Source organism: Macaca mulatta, chromosome 13, assembly GCF_049350105.2.
Source record: "Macaca mulatta isolate MMU2019108-1 chromosome 13, T2T-MMU8v2.0, whole genome shotgun sequence".
In the NCBI taxonomy this organism is placed as follows: domain Eukaryota; kingdom Metazoa; phylum Chordata; class Mammalia; order Primates; family Cercopithecidae; genus Macaca; species Macaca mulatta.
In genome coordinates this window covers 86,042,448-86,070,407 of record NC_133418.1, presented here as the reverse complement: position 1 = coordinate 86,070,407, position 27,960 = coordinate 86,042,448, and the positions used below count along the sequence as shown (strand labels likewise).

The 27,960-nt window shown below is 39.7% G+C and overlaps 2 protein-coding genes and 1 non-coding gene across 10 annotated transcripts in view; 2 read left to right on the top strand and 1 right to left on the bottom strand.

The window, feature by feature from the left end:
- The first annotated feature begins 3 nt into the window (after positions 1 to 3).
- Positions 4 to 5,694, top strand: MORN2 (MORN repeat containing 2). Its single transcript, NM_001435617.1, has 5 exons — positions 4 to 138; positions 2,835 to 2,885; positions 3,268 to 3,374; positions 4,108 to 4,244; positions 5,379 to 5,694. Exons 1-5 carry the CDS (start codon positions 81 to 83, stop codon positions 5,479 to 5,481), a joined length of 456 nt encoding a protein of 151 aa, NP_001422546.1. The 5' UTR covers positions 4 to 80; the 3' UTR covers positions 5,482 to 5,694.
- Positions 5,695 to 7,563: 1,869 nt separating this feature from the next.
- Positions 7,564 to 7,670, bottom strand: LOC114672091 (U6 spliceosomal RNA). Its single transcript, XR_003722281.1, has one exon. It is a non-coding gene; the product is annotated as a U6 spliceosomal RNA (small nuclear RNA).
- A 5,759-nt stretch (positions 7,671 to 13,429) lies between these two features.
- The window catches only part of ARHGEF33 (Rho guanine nucleotide exchange factor 33), an 84,848-nt gene continuing 70,317 nt past the window's right edge, over positions 13,430 to 27,960 (top strand). For 7 of the 8 annotated variants that reach the window (XM_077959696.1, XM_015112174.3, XM_077959699.1 and 4 more), the window contains exons 1-2: positions 13,430 to 13,595; positions 19,388 to 19,460. The gene's annotated coding sequence lies outside the window, so the exon portion shown is untranslated. Of the gene's footprint in view, positions 13,596 to 19,334; positions 19,461 to 27,960 lie in introns of those variants that run through there. The other variant, XM_077959695.1, reaches the window with a different exon arrangement.

The following is a 27,960-nucleotide window of genomic DNA, read 5'->3' as shown; positions in this document are numbered from 1 at the left end:
GGTGAGAGGTGCCCGGTCGCCCCAGCAACCAAGTCGCACCTGGAGCTGTCCTAGCGCCTAGTTCTCTCCCGGCTGCAGAGCTGGCCGCCCAGGGGGAGTCGCAGAGTTTGGAAGATCTCTCTAACACCTCTCGGCCAAGTGAGTGCCCATCCTCCCAACGACACGGGCAGAGAAGGGCTCCTTTAAGTCGAACTAGCGTGGAGTCAGAACTTGCTTGGCCTCCGGTAACTCCTGTAGGGGTATGACATATTTCCTAACCGTCTAGCCGAGGAGCACGGGGGAACCCTTGGTCTGGGAATCTAGCTCTGATCTGTCGCTGTTGAGACACCCGAGGCGCGTGCCAACCTCCCTGGGCCTCAGTTTCCGCTATGGTGCCGGGCGGTCTCTGTGAGGTTCCCTCTAGCTCTGACATTCCCAAGTTTCGAATGTAGAACATTTTAGCGGCAATTGAAAACAGTCCAGTTTCTGATATGATTACGTTTGAATGCTCTGCTTCATAGGCATTTAACGATTGCTTCCGAAGTGCCCTTCATTCACTAGACGTTCTGTTACTATTAGTACTAAACACGGAGTCGGACAGTAGGGTGAGAAGAGATTTGACTAATCCGCCATTCGTGGGCTGGAGGAACTGGGTGGGATAGGGGATCCCGGTACAAAGCCATGGTTTTACTAGAACCCTAAGTACGACAGTAGGAATAGGCCCAGAGTGCTGTGAGGGCTCCTGAAGGAGTCTGAGGTTGAAGAAAGGCTTTGTGGGAGAGCCCATACCTGACCTGGGGCTACAAGAAAACAATAGCTAGTATTTAGAGTTTAGACACTGGGTTAAGTGCCTTTTTTTTTTTTTTTAAGAATCCACTGTTGCTACTGTCAGTCCTTTGTAGTTTATTGTAGGTAATGTGGTTTTTGTTTGCTTGTTTTTAACTAGCCTAACTGGCCTTTGGTCTTTATGTCATGAAATTTTACTGTAACCTGTCTAGGTGTGGGATTTTGCTTAGTTCCCATTTGTAGTCCAAACAGTCATTTTCTTCAGTTCTGAGAAATTTTTGGGTATTTATTCAAATATCTCCTATTCTTTCCCTCTGGAATTCTTATTAGACTGACAGTAGCATTTTGGATCCACTTTCCATTATTTTAAAATTCCTTGTGCTACTTGCTTTTTTTAATTAAAAAAAATATTTTTCCAGCCATCTCACTCGCACTTTGTGCTACTTTCTAAGCACATTTTTCAACCTAATGTTCCAGTTCACTAATTTGTTTTCAACTGTATCTATTCTGCTATTCATCCCTTCTAAGAAGTTTTATTTCACCAATTATATTATTCATTTCCTGGATTGCTAATTGTTCTTTGTTTTTTATAATCACCTGTTCCTATCTCAAAGATACTAATACTCTCCCTTTCTCTCTGAGGATATTACAGTTTAAGTCCTCTACCTATTGTGTTAATTCTGTTTCCTCAGAGGGGATGAACCTCTAGCCTTTCTCAACTGGCACCTAAATTAATTTTTAAATTCCCTTGCCCCACCCATAAAAACTCTGATTCAGTAGATGTGGGGTAGAGAGAAGAAACTTAGAAGCATCTCAGGTGATTCTGAAGGATGAGTCACAGAGGATATGCCTGCATACCCTCTCTACATAAGTTTTCTTCAGTATCGGAAAATACAGTTTCTAATGTTTTAGTCCACTAAGTGTCCAGGGATCTGAGGCCCAGAATCCCCCTCAGTCTTGTGGTCCTCTTTCTTCCTTTTTCACTTGGTCTCCATACCATTCTCATTCTGTGTGGACCTACCAGCCCTTCCCCACTTGCTATCTTTATTTTCCATTTCTTCCTACTGCCAATTTAAAGATTCCTCACTCCGCCTTACCTCTGTGGGACAATCAGTAAACCATATGGGCTACCAAAGAGAAATAAAAACATATCCACACAAAAATTTGTACACCAATTTTTTTTTTTTACTCTTAGGAAGCTGTATGTTTTAAAAATTTACATCAGTGTTTATAGCAGTATTATTCATAATGGCCCCAAACTGGAAACAACCTAAATGTCCATGAACTGATGAATGAATAAACAAAATATGCTATTTCTGTACAACATATTTATACAATATACTTGGCTATAAAAAGGAATGAAGTACTGATACATGATACAACATGGATGAACCTTGGAAACATTAAGTGAAAAGAGCCAGACATAAAGGACCGCATATTGTATGATTTCATTTATAGGAAATATCCAGAATAGGCAAATCCTTGAGGCAGAAAGTAGATTAGTGGTTGCCAGGGGTTTGGGGTTGTGGGGTGAGGGGTGTTTGAGGGGAATTGTAATGGGTAACTGCTCATGGGTACAGAGTTTCTTTCTGGGATAATGAAAATATTCTAAAATTAGATTGTGATGATAGTTGCACAACTCTGAATCTACTAAAAAACGTGAAATTGTATCTTTTAAAGGTAGATTTTGTGGTGTGTGAATTATATATTAATAAAGCTATCATAATAAATAAATTTTAAAGGAGATCATGTAGGCAAAATTGTTTATTTCCCCAGGACCCTACATTAGACAATGGAAATGCCAAGTAATCATGATATGCTGTGATCTTGAGAAGTAAGTCCATTTGGATAGTGTTGAAAGCACATTGGTTATAGGTCTTATGACATAAGAATATTTACGTTTGGCTGGATGTGGTAGCTCACATCTGCAACCCCAGCACTTTGGGAGGCTGAGGCGGGAGGATGCCTTGAGCCCAGGAGTTTGAGACTGGCCTTGGCAACATAGTGAAACCTTGCTTCTATCAAAAAAAAGTAAACTTATGTCATTCTTCTTAAATCTTTTAAAACAGCTTCAGAAGTGTATAAGATCAGCTTTATCTTTCCAAATGGAGACAAGTATGGTAAGCATACACTGCAATTACTTTTTCTGTACAGAAAATTAAATAGCTTAAGAATAAAAAAAGAGACTTAAATTTTGTAAAACTATTAGGATATTAACTTTATTAACTAAGATAACAGAAATCCTAATAGATAAAGAGATGTTAAAATCAAAACTCCACTGTTAACTCTAGACGATATGCCTTGGAAACCTATGGGATCTGTCAATCTTCCTGGCCTTTGAGTCTCAATTGTTACAAGATGTTGTACGTCCACGGATTTACTCATCTCGGGTCTCAATGGTTTCAGTGCTAGGGAGCCAAAGAAACCCATGAGGTGTAGTTGCGATTAGGCCCAGATATAACTTTTCTCATTTATAATCTTCAGTATTTCTCCTTTGTTTAGATGGCGACTGTACAAGAACATCTTCTGGAATCTATGAAAGAAATGGAATAGGTATTCATACCACTCCTAATGGGATTGTCTACACAGGAAGCTGGAAAGATGACAAGGTATTGTTGTTGTTTTTAATACTGGCAGTGGATAAATAACCCTGTGGGTTTAATGATTCCAGGCATTTCACCATTAATCAAAAACTCCTATAATGAGTAGACTATATAATAAAAATAACGAATGATCATATTAACACATATTAACTTATGAGTAATATTAAACTCACTGCAGAGAGCTAATCATCGTTATTATCTTTCTCATCTCCTATTCATTGAGTAAAGCTGAATCTGTTACATAATTTTCTCATTTAATCCTCGTAACACCCTCATGAGCTGGGTACCATTAATACTCTATTTTACAAATGAGGAAAATCAGGCTCAGGTTTCTTGCCCACCTAGTAAATGATAAAACAGGAAAGTATACCTTGGTCTGCTTGAATCCAAATTTGAATTATTAACAACTACTTGTACTGGTTTCTTGAACTAACTAAACTGGTTGCCCTTTAAGATTTCTGATACATTCAGGGTATCTTGAGGACCCCTATTATCTTCATCATGGACCCCTTGATGTTCAAATGCCCCAGATCCAGAACATTTGATTTAGTGGGCTTCACAGATAGACACAGATGAATGAAAATGATAAAAATGTTATCTTTATACTATGGAAATAAAGGACAATACAACGTTGATTAAGTAATAATTAGCAGATGATAGACTTATATTTGTACATTTTTGAAAGGTTCTTAGGAAACTGAAGATTAGTTTCTAAGGTAATTTCCTTTGTTATAAACAGATGAATGGTTTTGGAAGACTTGAGCATTTTTCAGGAGCAGTATATGAAGGACAATTTAAGGATAATATGTTTCATGGACTGGGGACTTACACATTCCCAACTGGGGCAAAGTATATTGGAAATTTCAATGAAAATAGGTAAGCTTAAAATAAAGAAAAAATCACTGCAGTTCTGAAAGATTATTTTCTGGTACATTTGCTTAAATATTTATTTATTGAGACAGAGTCTTACTCTGTCATCCAGGCTGGAGTGCAGTGGAGTGATCTCAGCTCACTGCAACCTCTGCCTCCTGGGTTCAAGCGATTCTCCTGCCTCAGCCACCCAAGTAGCTGGGTCCACAGGTGCACACCACCATACCCAGTTAATTTTTTTTTTTTTTTTTTTTTTTTTGAGACAGAGTCTTGCTCTGCCGCCCAGGCTGGAGTGCAGTGGCCGGATCTCAGCTCAATGCAGGCTCCGCCTCCCGGGTTCACGCAATTCTCCTGCCTCAGCCTCCCCAGTAGCTGGGACTACAGGCGCCCGCCACCTCGCCCGGCTAGTTTTTTGTATTTTTTAGTAGAGACGGGGTTTCACTGTGTTAGCCAGGATGGTCTCAATCTCCTGACCTCGTGATCCGCCCATCTCAGCCTCCCAAAGTGCTGGGATTACAGGCTTGAGCCACCGCGCCCAGCCCCCAGTTAATTTTTGTATTTTCAGTAGGAACGGGGTTTCACCATGTTGGCCAGGCTGGTCTAGAACTCCTGACCTCAAGTGATCTGTGTGCCTCGGCCTGCCAAAGTGCTGAGTATACAGGTGTGAATCACTGTGCCCAGCTGCTTAAATACTATATTTAGTTAATTCTAAATATTCTTTTATAATATAGTTTCTAAAAATTGTTGGAGGCCCGGTACAGTGGCATGGCACCTCAAACATCATTGATGGTCAAGAAATATTTGTTGAATAAATGAAGTAATTAAGCTAGAGAGCCAATGTAAACTCTTCATTTTTTTAACTCATTGTTTTGGTTTTGTATGAACTTAGATTATGTGATCCTAAAATCTTGGACGCCAAATAATTGATTGTGTGTGTTTGGAATAGTACTTGTTTTTTCTTTTTCTTTTTTCTTTTTTTTTTTTGTAGTATGTGAAGGCAGGATGCTGGGTTTAAAAGCAAAGCTTGAAAGTGAAAGATATAATGCTTCAGACATAGTATATATTATGCTAGACAATCTTATATCTGGACTGTAAATTATTTGTCTTTGTTAATGAAAAACTTATTTTCTACTATTGCAGGGTAGAAGGTGAAGGGGAATATACTGATGTCCGAGGACTAGAATGGAGTGGTAACTTTCATTTTACAGCTGCTCCAGACCTGAAATTAAAACTTCACATGTAGATGTGCTTCACATTGTAGATTTAATGTTAAATTAAAGTTTAAATGTAGTAATTGAAGCTTTTAGTTGTAAGGAAAGCAACTTAATCTGTTATTTGAAATGACTTCATACACTACCCCTATAAGTTTGCCCAATAAAACCATCACTTCCTTACGTCTTTTTGAACTTTATTTTCATTGTCTTACAATTAGTTTAAAATAAATTACATGATTCAATTCAGTCTGCTTATTATAATAACTACGGCAGAATCATCCAAATCTTGGCAAAGTTTTTTTTTTTTTTTTTTTTTTTTTGAGACGGAGTCTCGCTCTGCCGCCCAGGCTGGAGTGCAGTGGCCGGATCTCAGCTCAATGCAGGCTCCGCCTCCCGGGTTCACGCAATTCTCCTGCCTCAGCCTCCCCAGTAGCTGGGACTACAGGCGCCCGCCACCTCGCCCGGCTAGTTTTTTGTATTTTTTAGTAGAGACGGGGTTTCACTGTGTCAGCCAGGATGGTCTCGATCTCCTGACCTCGTGATCCGCCCGCCTCGGCCTCCCAAAGTGCTGGGATTACAGGCTTGAGCCACCGCGCCCGGCCGGCAAAGTTGATTTCCAATCCTCTGTTTGAGTTTTGTCGTCTTTTTTTTTTTTTTTAGTTTGTGCTTGTGTGTCCTGGTCGACATTCACCCTCTTTGAAAAAAAATTTTTTTAAGGCTATAATACATTTTTTTTTATTTATTTATTATTTTCTAACTTTTATTTTAGGTTCAGGCATACATGTGCAGGTTTGTTATACAGGTAAACTCATGTCACAGGGTTTGTTGTACAGATTATTTTGTCCCCCAGATACTAAGCATAGTATCCAATAGTTATTTTTTCTGATCCTCTCCCTCCTCCAAACCTCCACCCTCAGGTAGCCCCAGTTTTTGGAATTTTCTGTTCTTGTGTTAGTTTGCTATAATGAACACAATTTTAAGTGTACAATACATTATTGTTGACTACAGGTACAATGTTGTACAGCAGATCTCTAGAGCTTATTCCTCTTGCTTGACTGAAACTTCATGGCCTTTTATTAGTTACCTCTTGTTTTCCTATTACCCCAGCCCCTGGTAACCGTTATTCTACTCTTTGATACTATGAATTTGACTATTTTATTTTTCTTATTTTTTATTTTTTTGAGATGGAGTTTCACTCTTGTTGCCCAGGCTGAAGTGCAACAGCACGATCTTGGCTCATTGCAACCTCCGCCTCCCAGGTTCAAGCTATTCTCCTGCCTCAGCCTCCCGAGTAGTTGGGATTATAGGCATGTGCCACCATGCCCAGCTAATTTTTGTATTTTTTGTAGAGATGGGGTTTCACCTTGTTGGCCAGGCTGGTCTCGAACTCCTGATCCACCCGCCTCGGCCTCCCAAAGTGCTGGGATTACAGGCGTGAGCCACCCAACATGGCCAAATTTGACTATTTTAAATACCGCATACTTAAAAGTGGAGTCATACAGTACTGGTCTTTCTGTGACTGGCTTATTTCACTTAGAATAATGTCCTCAGGGTTCATCCATGTTGTCACAAATCAGGGGTTTCTCTTTTAAGGCTGAATAGTATTCTATTGTATGTATATACCACATTTTCTTTATTCATTGTGGTGGACATTTTGTTTCCATATCTTGGCTATTGTGAATAGTGCTGCAGTGAATTTAGGGTACTAATATTTATTTGAGATCTTGATAGCAATTCTTTTTTCTTTTTTTTTTTTTTGAGACAGAGGAGTCTCACTGTTGCCCAGGCTGGAGTGCTATTGCGTGATCTCAGCTGACTGCAACCTCTGCTTCCTGGGTTCAAGTGATTCCTGTGCCTTGGCCGCCCAAGTAGCTGGGATTACAGATGTGCTCCACCACCCCTGGCTAATTTTTTGGTATTTTCAGTAGAGATGGAGTTTCACCATGTTGGCCAGGCTGATCTTGAACCCCTGGCCTGCCTGGCCTCCCAAAGTGCTGGGATTACAGACATGAGCCACTGTACCTGGCTTCAATTCTTTTGGATAAACACCCAGAAGTAGGATTGCTGACTCATACAATAGTTTTTTTTTGTTGTTATTTATTTATTATTATTTTACCGTGGACCACTTCACAAATTTGCGTGTCATCTTTGCACAGGGGCCATGTTAATCTTCTCTGTATCATTCCAATTTTAGTATATGTTCTGCCAAAGCAAGCACAATAGTTATATTTTTAATCTCTTGAGGAACCTCCATAGCATTTACCATAGCAGCTGCACCATTTTACATTCCCAGCAACAGTGGGCAAGTGTATGGTAATCCAGTTCTTCCTACTTTCTTTCTTTGCCCTCACTAAAAATCACAGAGTACTTTGACTACTCTGTGACCCGGCTGGCTACAGGTTTTTCTCAGCAGGCTTGAACGCAAACTGGGCCTTGAACATTCCCAGGCACTGAGAAAGGTATTTGGGTTGTTGCTCAAAACACTGAAACTGGCCCCCAGCCTTGAGCCAAATTTCTCAAACTGTCATAGAAACTTCAGACTCTGATCCCCTTGCTGCAGACATACCTGGGTATAACATTCCTTTTCTGTCTCAGCGATTGCTGCAGCACTCTGTACGGAAGTTTCCCTAATACATTCTTTGGACTGATCACCCTAGAGCTTAGAGTTTTTTTCTTTGGTATTCCAGCCAGCCCTATCTCAGGACAGTTGGAGACTCCCTTGTGGGAAATCCCCCTGCCACTGCTTTTGGGGTAATTCCAGCCAAGGATTTGAGAGTTTAGAGAGACAAAACAGCAAGGGTTCAATTTATCCACTTCCTTAGCATTTGTTTTTTGTTTTTGGTGATAGCCATGCTGTCTGGTATAAGGTGATATCTCATTGTGGTTTTGATTTCTATTTCTCTGATGATTAGTGACATTGAGCATTTTTCCAAATACCTATTGACCATTTATATGCCTTCTTTGGAAAAATGTCTATTCAGTTCCTAACCCATTTTTAAATCAGGTTATTAATTTTTTCTTACCATTGAGTTGTAAGAATTCCTTATATATTTTACAGATTAAATCCTGATCTGATATATGATTTGCAGATTTTTTTTTTTTTTTTTTTTTTTGAGACGGAGTCTCGCTCTGTCGCCCAGGCTGGAGTGCAGTGGCGCGATCTCGGCTCACTGCAAGCTCCACCTCCCGGGTTCACGCCATTCTCCTGCCTCAGCCTCCCGAGTAGCTGGGACTACAGGCGCCCACAACCGCGCCCGGCTAATTTTTTGTATTTTTAGTAGAGACGGGGTTTCACCGTGGTCTCGATCTCCTGACCTTGTGATCCGCCCGCCTCGGCCTCCCAAAGTGCTGGGATTACAGGCGTGAGCCACCGCGCCCGGCCCAGATTTGCAGATATTTTCACCCATTCTGTAGGTTGTTACCTTTTCACTCTGTTGATTGTTTCCTTTGCTGTGCAGAAGATTTTGGTTTGATGTAGTCCCACTTGTTTACTTTTTGTTTTGTTGCCTGTGCTTTTGGTGTCATTATCCATGAAATCATTGCGAAGACCCATGTCATGAAGAGTTTCCCCTGTTTCCAACAACATTTGGAAAGGGTCATATACCATGACCAAGTGAGATTTATCCCTGGGATGCAAGGATAGTTCAACATACGAAAATCAACTAATGTGATATTCCACATTAACAGAATAAAGGATTAAAATCCCATAATCAGCTCAACAGATGCAGAAAAAGCATTTGACAAAATTGAGCACCTGTTCATTATTTAAAAAAAACCTCTTAACAAATTAGGAATAGAAGGAAATTACCTAAGCATAACAGAGGTCATATATAAAAAGCCCGCAGCTAATATCATACTCAACAGTGAAAAATTGAAAAGCTTTTACTCTAAGATTAGGAACAAGGCAAGGATGCTAACTCTTGTTACTTCTATCTTTAAAAAAGTATACATTAAAGGAGACTATCAAGAAAATGAAAATACCATCCTCACAATGGGATAAAATACTTGCAAATCATATCTGATTGTCAGAAATTTGCTTAACATAGCCGCTGCCTCAGCATCCATTTTTAGGCCTGACATAAGTTGTCTGACGTCCAGTCATATCCCATTACTGTTGGCCTAGTTAAAACTTTCCTTCCCCTTGTAGTTGTTTGCAATACAGCCCACTTGTTCCTTACCCTGCTGACCCAAACCCAACACATCTCACAGGTGCTGACCATGATAAAACCTAAAGGTCAACATAAGTCATGCAAAAATAAGTTCCCTCTTTCCACATGTTTTCTTTAAACTAGCCAATCCACAACCCCAGAGGGAAAGCCTAGGGGATAACATCCATGGACCTTAATAAAGGCGTAGTCCTGTGGTCCTCTCTCTCACCCCCACCCCACTGGTTGAGCTCACTGCTACCTCCAGATTTCCAGAAACCATAGCAATAAAAATTATGACACTGATAAAAAGTCTAATTTCCAAAATTTATAAAGAACTTTTACAACCCAACAATAAAAAAAATTTTTTTTTTAAAATCAATTTTTAAAATGGGCAAAGAAGCAGGGGGCAGTGGCTCACACCTGTAATCCCAGCACTTAGAGAGGCTGAGGCAGGTGGATCACCTGAGATCAGGAATTCAAGACCAGCCTGGCCAACATGGTGAAACCCCATCTCTACTAAAAATACAAAAAATAGCTGGGCGTGAAGGCGGGCACCTGTAATCCCAGCTGCTCGGGAGGCTGAGGCAGGAGAATCACTTAAACATGGGAAGCAGAGGTTGCAGTGAGCTGAGATCACACCATTGCACTCCAGCCTGGGTGACAGAGTGAGACGCCCATCTCAAAAAAAAAAAAAAAAAGGGCAAAGAATTTGAATAGATGTTTCTCTGAAGAAGATATACAAATGGCCAATAAGTAAACAAAAAAATGCTTACTATACTTACTCTTAAGGGAAATGCACTTTAAACCCACAAACCCACCATGAGATACCACTTCACATCAACTGGGATAGCTATTTTTATTTTATTATTTTATTTTATTTTAAGTTCTGGGGTACATGTACAGGATGTATAGGTTTATTACATAGCTAAATGTGTGCCATGGTGATTTGCTGCACTTATCAACCCATCACCTAGGTATTAAGCCCAGCAAGCATTAGCTATTTTTCCTGATACTCTCCCTTCCCCTGCTCCGGCAACAGGCCCCAATGTGTGTTGTTCTCCTCCCTGTGTCCATGTGTTCTCATTGTTCAGCTCCCACTTTTAAGTGAGAACATGCATTGTTTGGTGGGATGGCTATATTAAAAAAATAATAAAAATTAAAAAAAAAAAAACAGACAATACAAAGATTGGCAATGATGTGGGGAAATTGGAGCCCTCATGCATTTGCGGTGGGAATATAAAATGGTGCAGCTGCTGTGGAATACAGTTCCTCAAAATATTACAAGGTCAGGAGATCGAGACCATCCCAACATGGGCTAACATGGTGAAACCCCGTCTCCACTAAAAAATACAAAAAACTAGCTGGGCGAGGTGGCGGGCGCCTGTAGTCCCAGTTACTCGGGAGGCTGAGGCAGGAGAATGGCGTGAACCCGGGAGGCGGAGCTTGCAGTGAGCTGAGATCCGGCCACTGCACTCCAGCCTGGGCGACAGAGCGAGACTCCGTCTCAAAAAAAAAAAAAAAAAAAAAAATTAGACATAGAGTTACTACATGACTCAGCAGTTCCTAGGTATGTACACAAGGAATCAACTTGTACACGAATGTTCATAGCAACATTATTCATTGCTATAGTCTGAATGTGTCCCTCCAAAATTCATGTTTAAACCTAATTTCCTCACGCCTGTAATCTCAGTACTTTGGGAGGCTAAGGTGGGTGCATCATTTGAGGTCAGGAGTTTGAGACCAGCCTGGTCAACCTGGTGAAACCTCTTCTCCACTAAAAATACAAAAATTAGCCAGGCATGGTGGTGTGCGCCTGCAATCCCAGCTACTCGGGAGGCTGAGGCACAATAATCGCTTGAAACTGGGAGGTAGAATCTGCAGTGAGCCAAGCGGGGGCAACAGAGCGAGACTCTGTCTAAAAACAACAACAACAACAACAAAAACCTAATCTCTACTGTGGTAATATTGAGAGTTGAGGCCTTTAGGAGGTAATTAGGTTATAAGGACAGAGCCCTCATAGATGGGATTAATGCCCTTATAAAAGAGATGTGAAGGAGATTGCTTGCTGCTTCTGTCACAAGAGAATGCTGCAAGAAGGTGCCATCTTTGAAGAAGAGAGCAAGTCCTTACCAGACACTAAATCTGCTAGTGCCTTGATCTTGGACTTAACAGCCTCCAGAACTGTGAGCAATACATTTCTGTTGTTTACAAATTACCTTGTCTAAGGTATTTTCTCACAGCAGTTCAAATGGACTAAGACATTTATAATAGCCCCAACTGGAAACTATCCAAATGTCCATCAACTAATGAATGTATAAACAAAATGTCCACATAATGGAATATTATTCAACCATAAAAAATGAAGTACTGATACTACAACATGGATGAACTTCAAAAACATTGTACTGGCCAGACAGAGTGGCTCATCCTGTAATCCCAGCACTTTGGGATGCCAAGGTGTGTGGATCGCTTGAGTCCAGGAGTTTGAGACCAGCCTGGGCAACATGGCAAAATCCCATCTCTACAAAAAATACAAAAATTAGCCAGCTGTGGTGGCACATGCCTATAGTCCCAGCTCCTTGGGAGGACTGCTTAAGCCCAGGAGGCAGAGGTTGCAGTGAACCAAGATCGTGCCACTGCACTCTAGGCTGGGTGACAGAGCCAAACCTCATCTCAAAAACAACAAACAAACAAACAAACAAACAAACATTGTACTAAGTAAAAGGAGCCAGTCACAAAAGGCCACATATTGTATGATTCCATTTATGTGAAATGCTCTGAATAGGCAAATCCTTAGGGACAGAAAATAGATTAGTGGTTGCCAGGGGAGGAATGAATTGGGAGGCATGAGGTTTCTAGAATTAGACAGTGGTGATGGTTGCACAGTCTTGAAAATATACTAAAAACCACTGAATTGTTCACTTTACAGGGACAAATTTTATGTATGATATGTAAATTATGTCTCAATTTCTGAAAAAGTAGATCTGTGTGTTGTCATATATTCTATGTCCAGAAAATCTCTTTACTTTTTACATAAAATAATTTAAACATTTCCAGAGCAGTATATGTCAACTACATTTTAAAAATTACAATAAAGACCTGAATGTTTTTTGCTGAAACTCTATATTCTAAAACTGACAAAAATAATGTATGCAATAGATAACTTCTTTGTCATATTTCTCTATTCAAAATCTTCTGAATATTTGTGTTTCTCAATATATCATTGCCAAAAAATGTATATTTTTATTTTTTGCTGTACTGGCACAAATTTGGGTTACAATGTCTTCTAAAATGTTAAAATAAAAATGGCATGTTAGTTAGTTTCTCATAATAATACCTTTATGGTTAATTTCAAAACACCCTATTTGTAAGTTTTCAAAGATAGATTTTAAGAATTGGACATTTTTGCATATGTTGCTTAACATTAGCTGGCATGGCTTTAGAATTAAATATTATTATTGTATGGAAATTTATGAAGAGTTAAATACTGGACAAGTTAAGATAAGGTGAGAAGATGTTTTCAGGGACCAGGACATATAATTTAAATTCAAAAACTTCTGGAAAATATAGAAAAGTATCTGTTTTGCTGCAAACTAAATTTTCCCTAATTTTTTTCAATTTACTTAAGGCAGCAAGATATACATTTTACTCTTAAAATATTTAACTTGTATTGCTATATTAATAACTTTTCAATGTACAACTTTTCAATTTTCTAATACAACAAAGATATTCCTCCTAAATGGGTTTCTTCCTTTTACTCATTGAAACTAAATGCAGTTCAGTTATTTGATTAGTTGATGCTAGAATTTGACCTGGAGCTTATATAATTAGAAGAGACACTAGTTTTCATCATTTAAAAGCCTGGTTAGCATACTACGGTCTCGTTTCAGGGGAAGTCAAACCTCTCTACTCCTTCTTTTTATAACCTTTAAGTTAATTCAGAACCCAGATAAGCCTTGATCTGAGGATGATATAACCACCGCAAGCAACATGGGGTAAGTATGCGCTTTTATATGCTTTAAGGGGCACTGAAAGGGGAAACAATTTTATAAGAGATGAAAACCCATCAATCCTTACCATATGGTGTACTAATTTAAATTCGATATATGCTAACATTTATTTAAGGTAGCCATTCAAAGAAATAACTTTTATTTAAAAGTTATAACAATTTGTAAAACCTTCATTTATTTCCTTGCTTAATTTTTATATTCTGTCTTAACTGCGCTTTGCAGGTTATCAATAAACTGGAGACTGAAGTTGTTCTGCATATTAATAAATATAGTTGAAGCTGAGTTAAATTTTGAGAGCAGTCTTAAAGAAAGGATGCTAGGCAGCATAAATCTGACATGGACATGCCTCTTTGGGATTAAGAATAATTAAAGAATGAAAAAGATTAGGGATAGAAGGAGATTGGTTTATTCCTTTCTAACACAGAAAAGGAATAGAGGAATCTTCAGCATTCACTCCTCCATGTACAGAACAAAAAACACATCCTGATTGGAAATGTGTACTGATTAATTACATGGGGGCTTTATTGGAGAAACATAATTCTAAGCACTTCATGGGGCTTTGGCGTGTAATGAGAAGAACTGAGTTTCACTTAAACACTGTCTTTACTTAAGTGAGAATAGTATTCTATTATAATTAGTATTGGAATTATGTGAGTTTTTATATGCTGAAATAGTATTCTGAATATGTAGAAATCTCTCTTTATATCACCCTTTTATATTTTTAATAGCCCCTTTTAATACAAAATCATATTGCTGTAAACGGGATAGCTATTTCATTGAAGGCTACTTCTGAAGGATTCAACATAATGATCAGAAATTTATACTAGATAAAAAAGTTTTTGATTAATATTTATTCTAAACATTTTTCACAAAATTAATTAATGTCTACATTTTTCATACCATGGGCTCTGAAAATGCAATCTAAACTCATTTGAAAACTTGGAGGCTTTTGAAAGAAGATGATCATACTATTGTGTTTTTTTTTATTTTCTTCTCTTTTTTTAGACAAGGTCTCACTTTGTCACCTGGGCTCAAGCGATCCTCCCACCTCAGCCCCCACAGGTAGTTGAGACCACAGGTGTACACCACCACACCTGGCTAATGTTTGTATTTTTTCTAGAGATGGGGTTTTGTCATGTTGCCCAGGTTGGTCTTGAACTCCTGATCTCAAGCAGTCCTCCCTCTTCAGCCTCCCAAAGTGCTGGGATTACAGGCGTGAGCCACCATGCCCGGCCTTATTGTTAACTTTTTCTTAATTCCCTTTATTTACCTTCCCTTTTCTCTGTGTATAAGGGTGTACTTCAACATAGCAGGCCAGTAATAAACTAAGCAGTGTGGATACAGAGATCAACTGATCTTCCTCCTTCCCTTCCTCTCTCCTTTCCTCCTTTCCTCCCTCCCTCTTCCTTCCTTTCTTTTTCTTTAATGACGGCAGTTCTTAACCTTTTTGGTGTCAAGAATTGCTTTTAGAATCTTCAGAAACCAGTCCACCATTTCTGCAAAAAAAAAAAAAAAAAAGGTATAATCACACAAAATTTTGCATACAATTTCAGGAGATTTACAGGTGACCTGAAATCCTGTTCTTGGGACCACAGGTTAAGATCCTTAGATTTTGATTTTAGGACTGGAGTATGATTTGTTCAATATTTCTCTTTGGATTTTTATAAATGTAAGAATCTTTAAGTTCATAATTCTTGCTAATCTTCTCAAGGACAGTGTGGAAGATTCCCCACCCCCCAACACGCAATTTACATGAGTGTGAAACATAGTTTAACCAACATGCATCGCATTATTGCTGCTGGGCCCCGAGGACTTGACTAATCACTTGTTCCTTTCGAGAGTGCCAGGAATCACCTTGGGAGTCACGGACGGAAAAAACACTCATTATGTTATTTGTAAAGCACTTTGAATGCCCCAAATAAGATGAACAAAACAAATCATAAATGCTAATATTACAGGAAGCACTCTTCTGATTGGTATGTTCGTGATTATTTTGTTGTCTGTTCGTGCCTTTATTGACAAAAAGACAGGGTAGTAAGTATTAACATCTGTTTGAGTCTTCCTAAAATAATCAGAAAAAGAGAAAGTGGCAGCTAATCGGATTCTCAAATGTATCCATTTGAAGAAATCTCTAGAATTTATTTCCTGAGAGTGAGGGAGTAACTGTTGTGGATTTGTCTTTGGGGCCTACTTATCTCAAATGATTTGAGGATATAATTCCCTTATATGGGGCAATGCCAGCCCTTTCCACCTTTCCCCAGGCTATGTTGGCATGGTTTTAGCGAGCGATAAAGAAGCAAATACTGGAAAATTCTTACGCTCTCTAAAAAATCTCCTCCTCATAAATTTTCATTGGATTTTTTATGGAGTGTGTGAGTAGGTGGGGGTGGGTAGAGATGATGCCTAAAGGTGGTGAATAGATAACTGGGGAAAAACCTAACTGACATCTGCTAAGTACCGTAACACCTGGGCAAAGGATGAACAATGGGAAAGAAAGGATGGCTGTATTTCTTTTTTGAGATATTTTTTAATGTGCTTTCCCCATCTCGTAGCAGGGTTAGTCAGTGCACCCCCAACTGACATATGAGAAAAACAAAAGTTAAGGTTCTGCTAAAATTGTAGAACCAACAAGTTCATTATTATAGCATATTCAGCCTTCTTTTAGTCTTCCGGTTCAAATAAGTTTAGAGTAATTTTAAAAATTATCTTATGGACATATTTCCTCCTTCTGAATCTGAGAGTGACTATCCAACTCTTTTTCTTGGGTGAAGCATACGTTTGGCTCATGGAGCAACTTTTGAAATGTTACTTCTATCTGTGCCCTCCTTTCCTTTCTAAGAGTCACTTCCCTAATTCAGGTCATCATCATCTTTTACTTGGGTTATTAAAGGTGCCTGCTCACTGGCCTCTCTGCAGCTGCTCTTTCCTCTACCGTGCCACAAAGTCATCTTCTTACCAGAGATATGTGATCTTGTTATACCACTGCTTAAACATTTTCAATGACTTATTCTCTCCACTGCAGAGCAAGCTCCAAAGAAGAGATTTAAGGCCCTCTATCTGCCCCCAATCTACCTGTCTAACGACACCTTTTACTCTACCTTCCTTGCTCCCTAGGGTTCCTAAGTCCACCTAGGCCTTGTGCTTTGTTCCTCTGGTAATCCTCTTTTTTTTTTTTTTTTTTTTTTTTTTTTTTTTTTTTGAGACAGGGTCTCACCCTGTTGCCAGGCTGGAGTGCAGTGGCACAGTCTCGGCTCACTGCAACCTCTGCCTCCTGGGTTCAAGCAATTCTCCTGCCTCAGCCTCCTGAGAGCGGGGACCCGCCACCATGTTTTTGTATTTTTAGTAGAGACAGAGTTTCAGTATGTTGGCAAGGCTGGCCTCGAACTCCTGAGCTCAAGCGATCCACCTGCCTCAGCCTCCTAAAATGCTGGAATTACAGGTGTGAGCTACTGTGCCTGGCCCCTCTGGTGATCCCCTTTTGACCATTTCTACATATCGTGCAAAGCCTGGCTCAAATCCTGTCTTCTTAATGAAGCTTTATCTAATCCCCACAAGGGAATACATCTTTTCTCTGAAAATTTTAGGCACTTTACACTTTTCTTTTTCATTTGTCACAATCCATGACATGTTACAGTTATTTGTGTGTCTCATCTTCCCTACTAGACTGGAAGCAGAAACAATGACATCCTTGCATTTCTCCCAACACCTGGTACAATGCCTTTTATATGGTATATGCTTATTAAATACTTGTTGAATGCATGTGAACTCTGTTTAAACCCCTAAAAACTTAATTTTAGGCAAACTTTCTTCTTTTTTTCCCGATCGAGTTGCCTCGTTTTCCAGGTTTCTATCTGAGGAGCTCAAATGAGTGAGTAGTATCTAAAATGTAGGCAATTCAAGGGAGACAGGGCACAAACAAGGGCTGGAGTGAAGACTTCTGAAGTCTGAAGACTGAAGACTTTGTTGTTAATTAGCAGAAAGCACACATAGGCTCCAAGGAAATATAAGAAAACTTTACAGAATTAAAAGTCGTTCTTGCCAGGCTGATTCATATCTGTGATCCCAACACTTTAGGAGGCCGAGACACTGGGATCACTTGAGCCCAGAAATTCGAGACCAGCCTGGGCAACATGGCAAAACCCCATCTCTGTCAAAAACAAAAAAACAAAAACAAAAAATTAGCCAGGCATGGTGGCATGCACCTGTAGTTCCAGCTACTCAGAGGCTGAGGCAGGAGGATTGCTTGAGCCCGGGAGGTTGAGGCCGCAGTGAGCCACGATCACACCACTGCACTCCAGCCTGGGCTTCAGAGAGAAAACCTGCCTTTTATTCAAAAAAATTTTTTTTTGCTTTTGGGCTCTGGATAGCTTCCTAGAAGACCAGCATATCAGTAAGGTTTGGGTTAATCTGTATATGCCGGGGTTAGGGGGCGGGGGGGAGGGGAAGAATAGGGGCTTAAACAAGCTAGAAGTGTATTTCTCTCTTACATTAAAAACAAACAAACATACAAACAAACAACCCCACAAAGGTAGGCAGTCCAGTGCTGTTAGATGAGTTCCTTGGTGTGAGGCACCCAGGTTCCTCTCATCTGCTCTTCTGCCATCCTTAGTATATCAACTCTTGGTCCAAGAAGGTTGCTAGGTCTCCACCTATCTCACTGGTGTTCAGCCAGCAAGAATGAAGAATGGGGAAAAAAGGTGTGTTCTCCCTTTTAGGAAACTTCCCAGTGATCACTCAGTGTTTCTCCTTGTATTGCATGGGTAGAAATCTAGACTCATGGTTACACTAGCTGTGAGGAAGAGGGGGAATACAGTCTTTTAACTGGGTTTCCAAAAAAAAAGAGAATGAATCCTGGGTGGCAACTAGCAGTGTCTGTCAGAGCCAGTATCCAGCCTTACATGGCCTCTTATATTCCTTTAGACAAAGTACAGCATTATGTACAAAAGTAATCTTTTAAGAAAAAAAAATCTGTTAAGTTAAAGGAAAAAAAGAGCAAGCCAAGCTGGGAATAAACAGATTCACCCAGGATAAAGGCCTCTTGATAAAATGACAAAAGGTGACCAAGTAAGGCTTTGCCCCTCCCCGCACTCTACATCCCAGTCTCCCTCCCTCCGGGCTTCAGGTCCCTGACTCTTCACATCCACGCTGTGAGGCGAGTATTACTATTACTAAGCCAATCATACAGGTCAGGAAACCGAAGTCCAGGAAGATTCGGTGAATTGGCCAAACTGCCTGTACTGCAGCAAAAATTATATAAATCACAGAATGTTTTCTAAATAGATTTGTTCTTAATTTTGAGTATAGATCACTTTGATTGGCCTCTAAAGAAAAACCTATTACAAACACATTTCACTTGTCACTTGAAGTAGGTGATTTAATGTGGAATATTAGAAAAGACTCTAGATTTGTGGCTTTCAATATTTTAAGGTCGCATCAACTGCTTTGAACTCTTCTGATTCAGCAATGCCCCCTCAGCCATGTTGGAGTTCTCCAGCTATGTTTTTAAATACATAGAAATTTATTTTTAATAGTCCCCCAAACATATGAATACTGACGTGATTGTACTTACTCAATACCAAGTGACTTAAAAATTAAAAGACTAAAAGAAACAAAGACTTTTACTTTTTTACTGTATATGTTTTTTACCTATTAGAAATTTATAACAACAGTGAATTGCATATATAATGAGAACTTTTAATTACAAATTATAGGAAAAAAATGATGGTATAAAATGCAAGGTAGCTATCATTATCAATGGCGTTTTGTTTTTTTTACAGAACTTCTAGAGAAAACAAGAAGAAGACTTCAAAAAACATGCTGTGATGTCTCCCGGTGGAGACAGGGCACGAGGTGAGTGAAAATTGCAAAGAACTGTTTTCTAATAAGAACACAGGCAAACTGAGAGCTTAGCTTAAACCAGTGATCATTCTTGAAGCAGAAGTATTATAAATTTCTTTGTAGAATTTTATAACCCTTCTTGGTTTGATAACCGTCAAATAAACAAATTGTGAGATTACTTAATTAGCTAGCAGTAAGGGCAAATAGCCACCTTCTAAACCAGCTGTGTTGCATCAGACTTGATTGCATATATGAATGAATGCTTATAGCATTGAGACAAGAATGAACTGTTTTTGTTTGTTTGTTTGTTTTGTTTTGTTTATACAGAGTCTTGCTCTGTCACCCAGGAGTGCAGTGGTGTGATCTCAGCTCACTGCAACCTCTGCCTTCCAGGTTTAAGCAATCCTCCTGCCTCAGCCTCCCGAGTAGCTGGGATTACAGGCTCACGCCACCATGCCCAGCTAATTTTTGAAATTAGAGACAGGGTTTCACCACGTTGGCCGGGCTGGTCTTGAACTCCTGACCTCAAGTGATCCGCCTGCCTTGGCCTCCGAAAGTGCTGGGATTGCAGGTGTGAGCCACTGCACTCAGTCATACTATGTTTTAATTAAGTTCTATTTTGGACGTCTTTGATGATTGCGAAAAACAGATGACATTTACTTTCCATTGAAGTGATGTATTCTGAGTTCCTACTTCATGCTGGGCTTTGTCACTTAATAACCATGTGGGCTAGGTAACTATTATGCCCACTTGACAGTTGAGGGAGCATAGGCTTAGGAAGATTAAAACTTTCCCAAGTCATAAAACGAAGTAAGTAGCAGAGCTGGGATTGGAAGCTAGATGTCTGACACACTTAAGAAAAAAGTCTCATAATTTAAAACATTATTTTTAAATTTCAAAACCCAAAAGTGCTCATTGTAAAATAAAATACAAACGTGATCATGACAGAAGAGTTTAAGTAAGATTTAAAAGCCCGTCCTACCCCTAACCCCATTCCTCTTTCCAAGCATAACCACTGTTAGTAGTTTGGTATAAATACTTCCATATCTTTCTTTTTGCCTAGCGTAATTTTCTTTTTTTTCTTTTTTTGAGACTGATTCTCACTCTGTCACCTAGGCTGGAGTGCAGTGGCACAATCTTGGCTCACTGCAACCTCCATCTCCCGGATTCAAGTGATTCTTCTGCCTCAGCCTCCCGAGTAGCTGGGACTACAGGCACACACCACCACGCCCTGCTAATTTTTGTATTTTCAGTAGAGATGGGGTTTCATCATATTGGTCAGGCTGGTCTCGAACTCCTGACCTAGTGGTCCGTCCGCCTCAGCATCCCAAAGTGCTGGGATTACAGGCTTGAGCCACCACACCTGGCTCAACCCAGTGTACTTTTCATCGTACAGTTGGCAAGAGAAAGATATGGAAGGATTTTCACAGTATCACACTTGAATGTATGAAAAATATTCACACTTTTCACAGAATCACACTTTCTATCTACTTAAATCAAAAAACAGAGGAGGCTGAATTTACTATATATCTTTACTAGAATAAGCATCTACCTCTACACAATAACTGAAATGCTCATTCAGCTAACATTAGGCATCTATCTGCAGAGACACAAAGAACTCTAGAACTCACTCTCTGTTTCCCAGGGACTCACAATCTAGTGCAGTGGTTCTAAGTTTATTTTTGAGAGAGTAATTATAGACTCCTTTGAGAGACTGCTGTGAGCTCTGAACTCTTTCCCAAGAAGAAAATGAACCTGTACAATTTTGCCTATAATTTAGAGGATTCGTGGAAACCTTGAGGGTATGGACCCCTGATCTTGTAGAAGTGAGACTTTTAAATGTATAGTTGGATAGAAATACTATAATGGAAATGTAGACAAGATGCTATACCACAGCACAGAAAAACAGGGCTTAACTCTCCTGGGACATATCAAGAAGACAGGGAAGAATGACATTTGCACAAAATTTTGAAGGACATTAGGAGTTTGACAACTAGCCTGGTGCAGGGGAAGGATGTCCGCAGAGGGAACAGCCCCAGAAGCTAGAATCGATGGGGAACCATGACTGTCTTTGTGATAGGAGCCCAGTGTGTATGGGAGCGACTAAAGGTGAGTCTGCAGAGCTGGGCAGAAGCCAGAACTCAAAGGGGTTTGTCCGCTGGTTTAGGACATTTGAACTTCAGGAGTCACGGAATGATTTTGATCAAGACTTTCATCGGTAGGCAGAAAGTCTATATTAGTGCATGGCTAAATAAATCATCATGGGAATAATAATTCGGATGACGGAATAAGGTATAAAAAGTAGATAAGACTATTTGATTCTGATTTTGGAGGGGATCATTGACTAAATGATATATTATTGAAAATATATATATTGCTAAAATAAAATGGAATTGATTGCAAAGTCATTGCTTTTACAAAGGAAGTTGGGAGAATAAAGTTCTGAAACTGTATGAGATAAAAGGGGTATATGTCAAACACAAAATTTGGGCAGCACATTGACTCCTTGGCTGCAGTAAGTCCCATGCACAGATTAGCTAGTGTCAGTCACTCAAGGTGGATCGCTCGCTCCTGATTTAGCCATTGTCATGCCCTCTGCTGTCTTCCAGGCGCTCCAGATGGGCCATGTGACTTCCCATTGACCCTTCCACCTACAATGAGCAGGAAAGAAAAAAAGGGTCCAGTGGGTCAGGCTTTTAACATCTCTACATTAAGCATGTATTGCTTTTATAATTGAGATTTGAAAGCAATGTAGTATAAAGCAAGGCTTGCAGATAACATCATAGCTGATTCATTTCTATTTGGCTGTACTTAACCTGATATACTTAAAAAAAAAGGAAAATATTAGTTTTATGCTCTACTTCTTGGCAGTGGCTTCATAAAGTCTCAAGGATATTTCACTGGATAAATACTTATTTATTATTCAGTTAAATTTTTTACTTATCAGATACTGTAAAGACTTGGAAAAGTAAACTGTACATGTATTGCATATGCTATTTTACGTGTATAATGTATCTTATAAAAATTTTTTTAAATACAAAGAATCATTTGGTCTTTGCCAAAGGGTAGTGCTCTGAAAGGTTTCTCAGACATGTTTAAATAGTGAGCTTTGTTAAGCCAAAATTTACAATTTAGGTGAAATAACATTGATTTTTCCAGTTTGCCTTTTCTAACTCATTAATTTTTTTTAAAAAAGAATGGTCTTCTTGCTGTTAATATGAATAAATAAAGTTCTGTGGGTTTTTTTTAGGGAAAGAAATAATTGATTATAAACATCTCCTGAAATTAAATTCAACTCAAACTTGTGTTGAGTGCCCACTGCAAATAGTTCCCATGTCAGAGGAATGTGAACAAATGATTTAAATGTAGTTATCTTTAAAAGTCCAGCTAATTTTGCACTCCCCTCCATAAAATATCTGAACATTAAAAATATTTGATAATTTTTTAATTGCTGAAAATTAAGTAAAATTGTTAGTATAAAAAGTAAAATTGCTAATATAAAGAGTAAAATTGCTACTATAAGGAGATATGCCATGTTTATTCTGAGGCTTCAAGTCCGGCACTCTAGGATCATAAGATATTACGCTCAGAGAAGTAAGCCAGCACCAAACAGCAAATACTACATGAGCTCACTTACATGTGGAATCTAAATAGTCAAACTCATGGAAGTCAAGAGTAGAATGATGGTTTCCAAAGGCTGGGGGTGGATGGGTGAGGGGGTGGAATGGAGACATGTTGGTCAAAGGATACACTTTTCAGTAAGACAGGAGGAATACATTTTTGAGATCTATTGCATAACAGGCTGACTTTAGTTAATATATCGTATATTTCAAAATTACTAAGGGAATAAATTTGAAATGTTCTCACCACAACAATGACAAATATATGAGGTGACAGGTAGGCTAATTAGCTTGATTTACTTATTCTATGTTGAATACACATATCATAACATTGCACTATACTTTCTAAATATATACAATTTATAATTTGTGGATTTAAAAAAAAGAAATTAAAAAAAGAATCATTACCTGCCAGATACAATGGATATGAATATGAAATGGTCAGCTGGGCATGGTGGGTCATGACTGTAATCCTAGCACTTTGGAAGGCTGATGGGGGAGTACTGCTTGAGGCCAAGGAGTTCAAGACCAGCCTGGGCAAGAAAGCGAGCCCTCGCCTCTACAAAAAATAATTTAAAATTAGTCTGGTGTGGTGGTGTGCACCTGTAGTCCCGGCTACCTGGGAGGCTGAGGTAGGAAGGTTGCTTGAGCCCTGGAGATCGAGGCTGCAGTGAGCTAGGATTATACCACTGCATTCGCTCCAGTTTGGGCAACAGAACAAGACCCCATCTCGAAAAATAAATAAGTAAATACGTAGAGACTATTGCCTATAATTCCTGGCAGGAAGAAATACTAATAATGCAGTCTGAGAATGTAGTAGAAGAGGGATTGACTAATTACGACTTAGAGGATTGGGGCAAGCTTCATAGAGAAAGAGGCGCTTGAATTGAGCCCTGAAGGATGAGAAGTATTTCATTAGAAAAAGATATTTGAGGGATAGAAGATGGGAGGAACAAAGGCACAGAGGCATGAAAGTGTTTGGTGAAAGGCATGAACTGTGATCATCTACACATGTATATCACATATACTAACTACTATAAAGTTTTATTTGAATTACTCTGAAATAGAGGAACAAACCAAGTAAGTTCAGCTAGTCCAGTCACTAGCTGTTACAAGCAGCAAAATTGTATCAACCAATGTCTAACTGGCTACAGGGACACACCAGGAGCTCCACCCAGACAACCTCTCCAGATTCTGATTAGAGGAGCAGTTCCACAGGATATGGGGAGGTAGTGATTTGCAGAGCCGACGAGGTGGAGTTAGTAAGATGGGGTTTCTGAGATTTGAGATTAAGGTCCCACAGACAGAGCTGAATTAAGATACCTGAGGCAGAGTAAAAGTCTGACACTTGCTTAAACGGATTTTCTTTCAATATCTCACACTTGAATGAAGAGAGGGTGATCTCTTCCTGGAGGAATGGTGGAAGAGGAGGCTCTTGAGAGCAGTACTCAGCTCAGCTTCCTGTCCAGGATCAGTAAAGTTCAGCTCTGACCTCACACTGGCTACACCACTCAGCAAAATGAAAATCCCACCAGAAAACCAGACTCAGTCTTCTTTGAAGGCTAAAGGCTTTTTGGTGACCATGTGTTGCTATTCAAACCTGCATTTAGGATACCCCACTCTCACCCGAAACACACACACATACACACACACACACACACACACACACGCCTGCCCTCAAGGGGCTTATCGAAGCATTTCTTTCTTTTTATTTATTTATTTTTCTTACTTTTTCATGATCAGTAAAACTGCCAGAAGGAAGCATACCATTCAATCACACAAGAGACTTTCCTGAAGAGAAATCCTGATAAACCTAGTTTTCTCCCTCTCACATTTCCGGGGATGTTTTAGCACCTCTGATAAATTGGTGCCAGGGCAGCTCCTTCATCCCACTCTAACCCCAACTTTAGGCCCAGAGTTGCCAAGCAGCTGGTTGCTGGTGAGCTCCCTTCCTACCCACTGCTGGGCTGAAGCTGCGCTGTGGATGGGAGCTCTGCATTCTGACAGCTGCAGCAGTAACCAACTCCCGGGTGGGGCTCACTTCTGAGCTCGGTGCTTCAGACCTTGGAAGCTAACACATCCCTATCCTGGAAGACCTTTACATCTGGACTCCTCAGGAGACTTCTGCATTTGCTTGTTCTCTTATCTCTACTGATCTCAGGCTAGAGCTGAACTTGCAGCTTTGTACTAGGACCAAACTGCAAAACATAGCAATAATCACCACTAGAGACTTACGGTCATTCCAGAGACTGAGCTAGCAGACTCAGAGAGGATAAGTAATTTTCCCAAGGTCAACCAGCTATTTAAACCATGGACTTGGGATTTTAATTCACATCTTCCAGACTTCAGACTCAAATTCTCCATTTCTACTCCCTATTAACAACTAGCATGGCTCTCGGTGTTGCTCTCAACTGGCTGAAGTATTAGCTGAGAACAGATTAAAGTGTGTTTTTAAAAATCTCTCAGGATTCAAAGGAATAGAGTCATAATGTTGATGACAGGCAGTGAAGTTGATATATTTGGGCAAGGCATCTGACCTGACGGCCATTTTATACCACTTACTTCTGAGGCCTGCCTCACTGAGATGAAAGACGTGTTATCCGATTCCATAATCATCATATGTATATAAGAAATTGGGACTCTGTAGTGAATCATTTTATTTTTTCTGTCAAAACAGGAGCTTATGATGTAGCCAAGTCACTTTTCCTCTCTGGACCTCATTTTCTGTATTTGTAAAGTGACAGGGCTTGGCTGGCTGATCTCTGTATAATCTTTCCGTTTGATTTTCTTTACCACTCTACACTGATTCCTTAGCCCATATTGCAAGTAGTTGTGGTGGGTGCAGTTTGTTTCGTTTGATCCTTCCGAACTGTGAGATTGGTTTATTCATTTATTCAGCACCTATTTATTCAAGGCCTATTCTGTGCTAGACACTGGTTTAGGTCTTGGGGAATACACAGCGAACAAAAATGTCCAAGCCCTCATGCGGTGGCGCTGATAAGCCAAGATGGTCAATGAGCAAAGAAATATATAACATTATCATTTGATTGGTAAATGTTGTGGAGAAAAATAAAGCAGTGAAAGGGAGATAGGGCATAGAGGCCAGGACTCCTCTCTTATATGTATGGGTCAAAGAAGGCCTTTCTAATAAAGTGACATTTAAGCAGAGACCTTAGATCTTTTTTATCCTTGATGTCGGGTAGGAGGATATTGTCAATTTGAGAAGGCTCTGAAGTTGCCAAGAGATAGGAAAGAAATAGGCCTTAGTGGAGATAAATCATAGCTTGAGGTTCAACCTAGCTCTTCTTCCTCACATCCCTTATAGCCCAGGATTTCCACAAATGAGCTTCTCTGGGCTTCTATGATTCCAAACAGTCTTTTTTTTTTTTTTTTTTTTTTTTGAGACGGAGTCTCGCTCTGTCCCCCTGGCTGGAGTGCAGTGGCGCGATCTCGGCTCACTGCAAGCTCCGCCTCCCGGGTTCCCGCCATTCTCCTGCCTCAGCCTCCTGAGTAGCTGGGACTACAGGCGCCCGCCACCGCGCCCGGCTAGTTTTTTGTATTTTTAGTAGAGACGGGGTTTCACCGTGGTCTCGATCTCCTGACCTTGTGATCCACCCGCCTCGGCCTCCCAAAGTGCTGGGATTACAGGCGTGAGCCACCGCGCCCGGCTCCAGTCTTTTAAACATTTTAATGACTTCTCAAATGTATTGCATCTACTTATTTATTTAATTTTTACCAATGGACAATTAACAGTACATTAAAACTAAACTATCATAACTGAATTTACAGGATTTTAAGAAGCAGGGATCTGTTTTGCATGTGAATTTTACATCCAGATTTATACCACACGCTAAAGGAAGTACCTAAGCTAAAAAATGTATAGGAAAGAGTTAAAGATGCAAGGACTAGGCTGGAAATACTATTTTCAAGGGATGGATTTTTTTTTTTTTTTTTTTTTTAGATTTATTCTGCATCTACTGGCTTATTCAAAGCCCATCACATAATTTGTTTTGGAGACAGGAGCATCCAGGAACAGATGGATGGCAGACACTAGGGGCCAAAGGCAAGCCCTCCAGGTGTTAAGAGGAAAGAAGTGGACAAACACCAGGCAGTGAGGATTCTAAGGTGCATTCTCAAGTGGGTGAAGGAAGAAAAGGATTGAGTTTGCTTCTAAATTTAAAACACTAGAATCTAATATATATAACAAGGGCTAAGCTATTGCAGATCATCCTATTTTATGACCCTGCAACTCTGCTAATGTCCTTTAGGGCCTAGATAGAACACTAAATCCCTTTGTTCTACTCTCCCAGTCCGGATTTTCTTCTACCAATTATTTCTCCCTTAATCTCTACATCCATGATTTTTAGATGCGAGAACACCTTATCAATTAATTATCAATAATTCATTAGTTGAGGGGGATTATTTGCTAGATAGTTACCACTGCCAGTGTTTAGGACAGTGTAGTGTCTTTGTCAACAAGCCTTTATTGAACTTCTACTCTATGTTAGAATATATCCTATGTACCAGGGATAATAAGAGGTGGAAAAAATAGCCTCTTTTCTCAAAGAAGTTTACAATGAACTTCGAAAATGAGATTATTTACATAAAATGAATAACAGTAGAAAAATTTGTTTTGATTCCTATTGAGTTTTATAGTTATTCCACGAAAGGAAAGATAATTTCCTATTGGATTGAAGGGGGAAAGTTCTAGAGAGGGAATGGGCCTGCATTAGACTTTGGAGAATGAGTAAGGATTTGTCCATTGGAGTGGGGTGAGCGGGGCAGACCAGGCAGCAGGGAGAGGGAGAGACAAAGTAGGAATGCAAGTGGCGAACAAGGCTGAGGCGGCTGGCAGACTTCCTACACATCAGAAATGAGGCTGGAGGGGCGGG